The sequence below is a fragment of the Globicephala melas genome, chromosome 3, assembly GCF_963455315.2.
Source record: "Globicephala melas chromosome 3, mGloMel1.2, whole genome shotgun sequence".
NCBI classification, from domain to species: domain Eukaryota; kingdom Metazoa; phylum Chordata; class Mammalia; order Artiodactyla; family Delphinidae; genus Globicephala; species Globicephala melas.
Window position 1 is genome coordinate 60688440 of NC_083316.1, and position 11143 is coordinate 60699582.

At 43.2% G+C, this 11143-nt stretch overlaps 1 protein-coding gene across 8 annotated transcripts in view; it reads left to right on the top strand.

The window, feature by feature from the left end:
* The window catches only part of PDE8B (phosphodiesterase 8B), a 378976-nt gene that overhangs the window by 247869 nt on the left and 119964 nt on the right, over positions 1 to 11143 (top strand). For all 8 annotated transcript variants that reach the window (XM_030846195.3, XM_060295913.1, XM_060295912.1 and 5 more), the window contains 2 exons: positions 1632 to 1689; positions 10753 to 10841. In XM_030846195.3, the coding sequence (XP_030702055.1) occupies positions 1632 to 1689; positions 10753 to 10841 (147 nt within the window). The remainder of the gene's footprint in view (positions 1 to 1631; positions 1690 to 10752; positions 10842 to 11143) is intronic.

Below are 11143 nucleotides of genomic sequence, written 5' to 3' on the forward strand. Positions count from 1 at the left end.
GGGACTGTTACGTGGCTAGAAGCAGGACAGCAGGATGGCCCCACTATGGTGATTGGCACAGATTCTGCCCTGAAGGAGCTGAGAGGCCAGCAACTCAGAGTTTCAGCCTCCCTCAGGCAGGCCCCGCCCAGGGGAGATTTGAAATATCCATTCCAAAGCCATATTGGAACAGTGGGAAATCCTGGCTTCCAAGTCTTGCCCTAACCAAAGACTTCTCCTCACCTGCTCCTCCTTGAGTGTCTTGATAGGAGCTGTGTCTCTTCACTTGGACACCTACCACAGGCTCTTGGCCCAGGAAAGTGAAGAAACTGTCCCATTGGTTTCTTACCATCTTGCCATCTTGGTGGGGGATGGGATCTCAGCAAGAAAGAGCGAGGGGAACCGAGATGTGAGACCAGCCTTCTTCAGCCCTCTTGCTTATATTTTATCTTATGGGGATGTGAGCTCTTAACAGGGTCTTAGGGTCTTGACATGGGTACCAGAAGGGTACCAAGCCACACAGCATTTCCCCAAGCCTGGCTGATTCCATGGGCCCAAGACAAAACATTCATTTTTTTTCTTATTCATGTGTACGTGTCCTTGACAAGTAATGGCTTGCTGTGTCTTGTTATTATTTTTCACTTTTTTCCCCTATTTTTTAAGTATTTCATTTATAGAGGAAGTTAATAATAAAATTAATGCTGCGTGTGCCACCCAGCTTATGAAATAGAACACTATTAATACCCTTGGAGCCCTTTTGTGCCCCTACTGATTATTGTTCAGAGAGGGTAGAACCTTGAGTTCCTAAGGAGGAAAGGGGGTAGGGAGGACAGCTTTTCCCTGCTGGGAAAATGCCACAGGTAATGCCACAAATAGGCACTGGGATTTCTCTTCCTGTTCTCGTTCTGCTTCTCCACCCAGTCCCCATTGTCCCATTTTTCTTCCCTGTTTTCTAAGGTATGTACGCCATGCTACTTGCTCGCTGTCTTGGGGACACCGTTTCTCATAAAGGTGGCAGCAGAGCTACAGCATGACTTCATGACCAGCTGACCCCCACCCCGTCCTTGTATTCAAACTGAAGTTCTGAGACCCAACTGCAGGCTCAGTGTAGGAAACCTCCCCTGAGATGAGTGCCAGTAATCAATTTCTGTCTTCTTCCCTTCTCACTTGGCTTTCCTGATGACACTTCTTCCCCATTGGCCCTGGGGTGCTGCAGCCTCTAATGACAGTTGTCTTCCTGAGAGTTGGACCCACCTAAGTCTTGGGGTGGGAGTCATGCTTCCAGAAGGTTTGGGGATCTCAAAGAGGACAGTGGTCTCTGGGATGAGCGTTGCACCTTCCTTGTCCCTTTATGGGAACTGCTCCGGTACATTTGCTCCAACTCCCAAGGAGCCCAGAGTTGGAGAGGGCCTGTCGTGTGCACCTTTCACACACACTGCTGGAGTTCCTTCTACTGTCTGTGTTCTTTCTGCACCTGAAGGCGGACGTGGGAGTCTGGGTTCTTACAAGGCAGGTGCACCCTGCGGGCATGTGCTGGGCAGGAAGGCACTCTCACAGCCGTCTCCCTGCTTGCCTTGCGCTCTCCGAGTTTCAGTGTGAGGAATCCCGGTTTGTATATCTGCCGAGTGACCACATTTTCTGCTTTGCTACAGATCCGGCGACTATGAAGAGGCCTCGGTCCTCCCTCTTCTGCACGCAGGCTTCAACCGGGTATGTAAAAGATGAACTAGCACCTCTCTCAGATACAGATACCTAACCTTAGCCAAACAGCTAAGCATACTGTTATAGGCATTCAGCCCCAGAACTGTGAGGGAAAGGAAGCAGTTGTTCTCATGGGATGGTGACGAGCACCTGCTGGTCAGGCTTTTTTCCTTTTTCTCTCATAACTTCATATATCTTAGCTACAGATATGTAATGATGTAAAAAACCTGTCTTCTTATATCAGGTCGAAATTCTCTAGTCCCAAAGTAATCTCATTTAAATCAGTCCGGTCAGTTAGCGTGTATGTGTATGATTACGTGTAGTTAGTCCACCAGATCGGCACCCAGGGCTCTGTGCTCATCAAGGGCCCAGCCACAGCTTACACCCTGGGGACAGGCCCATGACAGCAATAGCATCTTGGGAACTCCTCATTGAAGCCATAAATGTCAGCAAAGAAAAATTCTGAGTGACAACTACATGAATAACACTGATATTCAACTTGGGGATGAAGACTGATTACTCCAAGGAAACTTAACAAACTAAATACCTAGGCTTACCCAGTATCTCAGGGTAAGGGCAGTCTGAAGGTTTGGTTGGAGGTGAGACCCTGTGCATGCAAACAGAAAACAACATGATGGATTTGAAAGAGAGAAGAAAAGGGGTGGAGAAAGATAATCAAAACATGACTGTTTAAAGGAAATGTATTTCATAATATTAAAATATTACAAACCCTTACAGAGAAATTGTGGAGGACCTCACTTTATATGCTTGAATTTTTTAAATAACAAGCGTATATTTCTTCTATTAAAAAAATGAAAGATTACCCTTTGGAAAAAACAAGGTAGAGGTCACAGTTGACTTGGGCAACTTTTGCGGGTAATTTAAACTCAAGCAAGTGACTTGTGGCATCTTGTGAACTCCTGGTTTAAACCAAAAACGTCAGCAAAGAAAAGTTCTTTGACCCTGATACTCAACTAGAAGATTGAGATTGATTAAGGAGACTTACCAACAACCTAAATAACTAGGTTTACCTGGTATCTCAAGGTCTTTTGATAGGAGTAATCTGAATCTCAAATAGATGGTGTGATGCGTCCTTTTCCTTCAAAAATAGGAGACTGCCAGTGCCTTGTGAATTATGAAAATTCCTTTGGGTGCTTTAAGCAATGGTGGTTGGCTACTCTGGATTCAAAAAGATCCCTTGTTTATTGTCAGTCACAGAGAAGCAGAAATTGCCCACGGGATGCAGTTGTTTTGTGCTTTGGTGTGCTTCCGTGGAGAAGCAGCAGTGCTGTATAAAACGTTGAAGGCAGTGCTGCGGTTCACAAGTGTGATAGAAATGAATGTTTCCGGTCAGCAGTATCACTCACTCCCTTAACTCTTCCCTCCTGTCCGTCATCGCATCTCTCAGAGGCTGGCACTCAGTTCCAGACGCCGTTCTGGCGTGCTTGCCACAGCTTAACGAGACAATGCTTCTGAGTTTCGGAATGGAGAGTTGCAAAAGGAAAGTCATCCAAGAAGTCGTGTGGCTGGGACGTCTTTACTTACTCATTTTCTGAGGAATGACTTAAAATTACTCAGTTTTCATAAGTCTTCCATGTAACGTTGACCACCCATGCACCTCAGCCCAAGGCTGTCCTTCATATCTGAGGCAGGGCCTCTCAGAATGTGAGCATGGAGGTTCTCCACATGACCTGTGGAGGGGCTGGGGCAGGCAAGACACGCCGTGGGTTATGGCCATGAGCCCCCGTTGCCATAGGTGCTGTTGAGTGCCCTTTTGGAATTCAGCTTTTAGTTCACCAATCCTGCCTCTGACCAACTGGTGTGGAGATTGGTGTCATTAGGAGTGATAGCGTCTTGTCTGGGGGGCTAAGATTGCACGTCTACTCACAGAAAAGCTTAGGAGAGACATCTGCCCTGTTTGGGTGCAAACGCTATTAAGTGAATTTAGGAGGGAAAATACCATTGTTCCTTTTTATTCTTTTTTGTAACCTGTCTGTGCTGCTCTGGAAGGTTTCGTTTCTCTGTCTTGATATGATGCTGCTTTTTGCAGGCAGCCATGGTGAGTAAAGCCCTTTGTGGAAGCATGAAAAACAGTACCTGTCAGGGGCCACCTGGTAGTCTTTAGTGCTGGGTCTGATCAAGGCCATTTGCCAGCCAGGTCAGGTTGCCCCCAAGGAGTTGGGGCTCTTTCCGAGAGAAGCTGCCGCACCTAACAGGCTTTCCCTCCTGAGTTACAGTGGCACAGAATCGGCCGAGGCTGCTCTCCAGGTGGCTGGTCTCCTGTTTTTGGGCAAAATCTTGTCTCTGGCAACTTTCTACCCAAACACCCTTCCAAATATGCCAGCTAATCTTCTTGCCTTCTGTGAAGTTGTTTCCCATCTCTGAGTTGTTGTGATTGTATTAAATCATCTGCTGAAACTCGGCTCTGTGTTACTAGCTAATTGACCAGTGCCTCAGTTGATGGGTCCCTGAGTGGGGATCCAGGAACACATCGTACCATCAAATATCCCAGAGCAGCTCCTCTTGAAGCCGCTAGAGCTGTGCGTGAGTGGCCGACTGCATGGTGCTCAGCCCACTCTGAGTTTTTAGAAAGAGCATCTTAGCAAAGGGCGATTGCAACTTGTTTTTGTGTGAGCCTTTGTGTACCCCTTTGCTATTTGGAATGATGTTTACAAGTTCATTCAGCAAGTCTTTATGGAGCACTTACTCTGTGCAAGGTGGTGTGCTAGGCGTGTCGGGGGTATGGCAGTCAGACACAGTTCCTCCCTGGAGAGACGTTGTGTGGAGGAAGAAGTGGAGAACCAAGGTTTATTATTTGTCGGGCTCCATTCTAGGGGACTGACTTGATCCTCATCTACGGATGAGAGGTTTGGTATTGTCTCCATTTTTGCAGAGGAGGAAACAGGCTCAAAATGACTACCTTGCAGAGCTCATACTCATAATAAGTCAAGATGCAAATACTTGGTGTTTAACTCCCAACTTCATGCTGGGTCCACCAAAGTCACGTTTCCCAAAGTGTTCCATGGAACGCTAGTGTCCCAAAGTTTTTAATAGGTGTCCATGACAAAAGGCTTCTGTGGTCGAGTAAGTGTGGAAAATCAGTGAAGACTCTGATTCTCCTCCTCTTGCCCCTGAGAAGGTACAGTGCATGTTAGCAGCATCACACCCAAGCATATGGAGAAATCCTGTACTAAAGACACCCGCCTACGTTTCTGGAAGCGGGGCCCAGGAAGCTGCATTTTAAACCAAACACCCAGGTTATTCTTAGCATGTTGAAGTTTGAAGACCACTGTCCTTGGTTCACTCAATTTATTTCAGATTTCGGGGTTAATGATAGTCTAAAAACTTCCCAAAATATTTTCCCACTGCCCTTAGTCTACAAAACACTTACTGAGTGCCACTTATGTGCAAACAAAGTGCTCCAGTGTTTAGAAACCATCACCTAACAGAAGGCTGATCTTCACCGCACTGGAAGTTCTTAGGAGACCTAAAGAAAAATAAGAATTATAAAAAATTACGGTAGGCCCTTCAAGATAGCAGAGGAGTAAGATGTGGAGATCACCTTCCTCCCCACAAATACATCAAAAATACATCTACAGGGCTTCCCTGGTGGCGCAGTGGTTGAGAGTTCGCCTGCCGATGCAGGGGACACGGGTTCGTGCCCCGGTCCGGGAAGATCCCACATGCCGCGGAGCGGCTAGGCCCGTGAGCCGTGGCTGCTGAGCCTGCGCGTCCGGAGCCTGTGCTCCACAACAGGAGAGGCCACAACAGTGAGAGGCCCACGTACGCAAAAAACAAACAAACAAAATACATCTACATGTGGAACAACTCCTACAGAACACCTACTGAACACTGGCAGAAGACCTCAGACTTCCCAAAAGGGTCTTGGTGCTCCGGCTGGCTGTCAGGCCTGAGCCTCTGAGGTGGGAGAGCCGAGTTCAGGACATGGGACCACGAGAGACCTCCCGGCACCACGTAATAGCAGTCGACGAGAGCTGTCCCAGAGATCTCCATCTCAATGCTAAGACCCAGCTCCATCCAACAACCAGCAAACTCCAGTGCTGAACACCCCATGCCGAACAACTAGCAAGACAGGAACACAACCCCACCCACTAGCAGAGATGCTGCCTAAAATCATAATATGTTCACAGACACCCCAAAACACACCACCAGACATGGTCCTGCCTACCAGAAAGACAAGATCCAGCCTCATTCACCAGAACACAGGTACCAGTACCTTCCACCAGGAAGCCTACACGAGCCACTGAACCAACCTTACCCACTGGGGACAGACACCAAAAAAAATGGGAACTATGAACCTGCACCCTGTGAAAAGGAGACCCCAGACACAGTAAGCTAAGCAAAATGAGAAGACAGAGAAATATGCAGCAGATGAAGGAGCAAGATAAAAACCCACCAGACCAAACAAATGGAGAGGAAATAGGCAGTCTACCTGAGAAAGAATTCAGAGTAATGATAGTAAAGATGATCCAAAATCTTGGAAATAGAATGGAGAAAATACAAGAAACATTTAACAAGACCTAGAAGAACTAAACGACAAACAAACAATGATGAACAACACAATAAATGAAATTAAAAATTCTCTAGAAGGAATCAATAGCAGAATAACCGAGGCAGAAGAACAGATAAGTGACCTGGAAGATAAAATAATGGAAACAACTACTGCAGAGCAGAATAAAGAAAAAAGAATGAAAAGAATTGAGGACAGTCTCAGAGACCACTAGGAAAACATTAAACGCACCAACATTCGAATTATAGGGGTCCCAGAAGATGAAGAGAAAAAGAAAGAGACTGAGAAAATATTTGAATAGATTATAGTTGAAAACTTGCCTAATATTGGTAAGGAAACAGTCAATCAAGTCCAGGAGGCTCAGAGAGTCCCATACAGGATAAATCCAAGGAGAAACATGCCAAGACACATATTAATCAAACTATCAAAATTAAATACAAAGAAAAAATATTTAAAGCAGCAAGGGAAAAGCAACAATTAACATACATGGAATCCCCGTAAGGTTAACAGCTGATCTTCAGCAGAAACTCTGCAAGCCAGAATGGAGTGGCAGGACATATTTAAAGTGATGAAAGGGAAAACCCTACAACCACAATTACTCTACCCAGCAAGGATCTCATTCAGATTTGACGGAGAAATTAAAAGGTTTACAGACAAACAAAAGCTTAAGAATTCAGCACCACCAAACGAGCTTTACAACAAATGCTAAAGGAACTTCTCTAGGCAGGAAACACAGGAGAAGGAAAAGACCTACAATAACAAACCCCAAACAATTAAGAAAAAGGTAATACGAACATACATATCGATAACTACCTTACATGTAAATGGATTAAATGCTCCAACCAAAAGACACAGACTGGCTGAATGAATACAAAAACAAGTCGGGTATATATGCTGTTTACAAGAGACTCACTTCAGACTGAGGGACACATACAGACTGAAAGTGAGGGGATGGAAAAAGATAGTCGATGCAAATGGAAATCAAAAGAAAGCTGGAGTAGCAATTCTCATATCAGACAAAATAGACTTTAAAATAAAGACTATTACAAGAGACAAAGAAGGATACTACATAATGATTAAGGGATCAATTCAAGAAGAAAATATAACAATTGTAAATATTTATGCACCCAACATAGGAGAACCTCAATACATAAGGCAAATGCTAACAGCCAAAGGGGAAATCGCCAGTAACACAGTAATAGTAGGGGACTTTAACACCCCACTTTCACCCATGGACAGATCATCCAAAATGAAAATAAATAAGGAAACACAAGCTTTAAATGACACATTAAACAAGATGGAATTAATTGATATTTATAGGACATTCCATCCAAAAACAACAGGATACACTTTCAAGTGCTCATGGAACATTCTCCAGGATAGATCATATCTTGGGTCACAAATCAAGCCTTGGTAAATATAAAAAAATTGAAATCGTAATTAGTATCTTTTCCGACCACAATGCTATGAGACTAGGTATCAATTACAGGAAAAAATCTGTAAAAAATACAAACACACGGAGGTGGAACCGTACACTACTAAATACCCAAGAGATCACTGAAGAAATCAAATAGGAAATCATAAATACCTAGAAAGAAATGAAAACACAACAACCCAACACCTACGAGATGCAGCAAAAGCAGTCCTAAGAGGGAAGTTTATAGCAATACAATCCTACCCTAAGAAACAAGAAACATCTCAAATAAACAATCTCACCTTACACCTAAAGCAATTGGAGAAAGAAGAACAAAAAAACCCCAAAGTTAGCAGAAGGAAAGAAATCATAAAGATGAGCTCAGAAATAAATGAAAAAGAAATGAAGGAAACAATAGCAAAGATCAATAAAAGTAAAAGCTGTTTCCTTGAGAAGATAAACAAAATTGATAAACCATTAACCAGACTCATCAAGAAGAAAAGGGAGAAGACTCAAATCAATAGAATTAGAAATGAAAAAGGAGAAGTAACAACTGACACTGCAGAAATACAAAGGACCACAAGAGATTACTACAAGCAACTATATGCCAATAAAATGGACAACCTGGAAGCAATGGACAAATTCTTAGCAGAACCTTCTGAGACTGAACCAGGAAGAAATTGAAAATATAAACAGATCAATCACAGGCACTGAAATTAAAAATCTCAAGCACTGTGATTAAAAATCTTCCAATGAACAAAAGCCCAGGACCAGATGGCTTCACAGGCAAATTCTATCAAACATTTAGAGGAGAGCTAACACCAAAACTTCTCAAAGTCTTCCAAAATATAGCAGAGGGAGGAACACTCCCAAACTCATTCCATGAGGCCGCCATCATCCTGATACCCAAACCAGACAAAGGTGTTCACAAAAAAAGAAAACTATAGGCCAATATCATTGATGAACACAGATGCAAAAATCCTCAACAAAATACCAGCAAACAGAATCCAACAGCACATTAGAAGGATCATACACCATGATCAAGTGGGGTTTATCCCAGGAATGCAAGGATTCTTCAATATATGCAAATCAATCAATGTGATAAACAATATTAACAAACTGAAGGAGAAAAGCCATATGATCATCTCAATAGATGCAGAAAAAGCTGTTGACAAAATTCAACACAGTTTTGGAAGTTTTAGCCACAGCAATCAGAGAAGAAAAAGAAAGAAAAGGAATCCAAATAAAAAAAGAGGAAGTAGGGCTTCCCTAGTGGTGCAGTAGTTGAGAGTCCGCCTGCTGGTGCAGGGGACACGGGTTTGTGTCCTGGTCTGGGAAGATCCCACATGCCGCTGAGCGGCTGGGCCCGTGAGCCATGGCCGCTGAGCCTGCGCATCCAGAGCCTGTGCTCCGCAATGGGAGAGGTCACAACAGTGATAGGCCCGTGCCCTGCAAAAAAGAAAAAAAAAAAAAGAGTCATGTACCACAGTGTTCATTGCATCTCTATTTACAACAGCCAGGTCATGGAATCAACCTAAGTGTCCATTGGCAGATGAATGGATGAAGAAGATGTAGCACATGTATGCAATGGAATATTACTCAGCCATAATAAGAAATGAAATTGAGTCATTTGTAGTGAGGTGGATGGACCTAGAGTCTGTCATACAGAGTGAAGTAAGTCAGAAAGAGAAAAACAAATACCGTGTGCTAACACATATATATGGAATCTAAAAAAAAAAAATTGGTTCTGACGAACCTAGGGGCCAGACAGGAATAAAGACGCAGATGTAGGGAATGGACTCGAGGACACGGGGAGGGGGAAGGATAAGCTGGGATGAAGTGAAAGAGTGGCATTGACATATATACACTACCAAATGTAAAATAGCTAGTGGGAAGCAGCCGCATAGCATAGGGAGATCAGCTCAGTGCTTTGTGACCACCTAGAGTGGTGGGATAGGGAGGGTGGGAGGGAGACGCTACAGGGAGGGGTTACGGGGATATATGTATATGTATAGCTGATTCACTTTTTTATACAGCAGAAACTAACACAACATCGTAAAACAATTATAGTCCAATAAAGATGTTAAGTAAACAAATAAAATAAAAAGGAAAAAAGGAAAAACGTTACTACGTAAATATGAAAGTGAAAATATAGAATGATTATATATATATATAAATATATACATATAAAATATATACCTACACACATAGACACAGAGGCATAATAAAAGCCTAAGGCAAATCAATTAGACAGTCAACAAAAGTTTACTTCTGAGGTTTTCGTTTTAAAACAAAGGAAACTGTTTATCCCAACCTTTTCAAAGACTTATTTTATCACAGATCCTTTTTTGTACTTCATGAAGCATCAGCTAACACCACTCAGAGCTCAGTTACAGACTGACACATCATCTCCACCCGTCCAGAAGCTAAACCAGAACCTCACCATGTTTAACTTTGCTTTGTAAATAGAAAGTATTTCCCTCTGTGTGTGTTCATGGTTCCCCCTCTGTTCTTAGCCCTTCCCAGCTTCCTCCTGGGCTGGTGGGGACCAGAGGCACAGGGAAAGTCAGGGAGCTTCTCAGATATTCCACAGGGAGAAGCCATCCATGCTAGATGTGTGGAAGAGAGTGTGTGTGTGTGTATGTGAGAGAGACAGACAGACAGACAGTCAGACAGACATGAGAAGAGGCAGGATGCGTTAGGCACTCAGAAGATGAGGAAGGAAGCAAAGACTGCCTCTCCCCACCAGAAGACATCACTCGTAGTGTGGTATGCCGTGAAGACATCTAGGCTCAGGTTTTAGAAGACTTTCCTTAGTGCAACAGAAGCACAGGTGTTTCAGTAATTAGCAAGGCTGGGGGAGGTGTTCTATCCCTCGTGTGTTTATTTTCCTGTGAGTGTTAATAATGTTTTGTTATAAATAACTATGTAATGTTTCTGCTGTCTTGTTTGTTATACATTTAAACAAGCATTTCAAACACTTGACAACTGTTTTATTTAATCTCATCCTACCTACTAGTTGTCTTATATAACAGAGTTACCTGAGGTTGGAGAAACTGTTAAGCTTCTTTGACTATTTAAGAAGTAATTGTATATGTCTTATGTATTACCTTTGCTTTTTTTCCAGAGATTTATGGAGAATAGCAGCATAATTGCTTGCTATAATGAACTGATTCAAATAGAACATGGGGAAGTTCGCTCACAGTTCAAGTTAAGGTATGTAGCAAAATAGGATGAATACAAGGTTAACCATTCTGTAGCAAAGCTTGTCTGTCCTCAGGCTGAGGTTCACTGGTTCTTAGCGGAATCCCAGGGATTCTGAAGCTCTTGAACAAGTAACCGTAGCTGGTAAATGGCAGAGTCTAAACTGGGAGCCCATTGGTATAATGAAATAAATTGGAGGCGTTTCTTCTTTTGACAGTATTTTCCACTATTTACAGCAGTTTTAAAATTATACACTAGGAAAAGTACTGTTTAACTTCTGTACAATTAGATCGAGATTAAGAATAGCCTTTGAG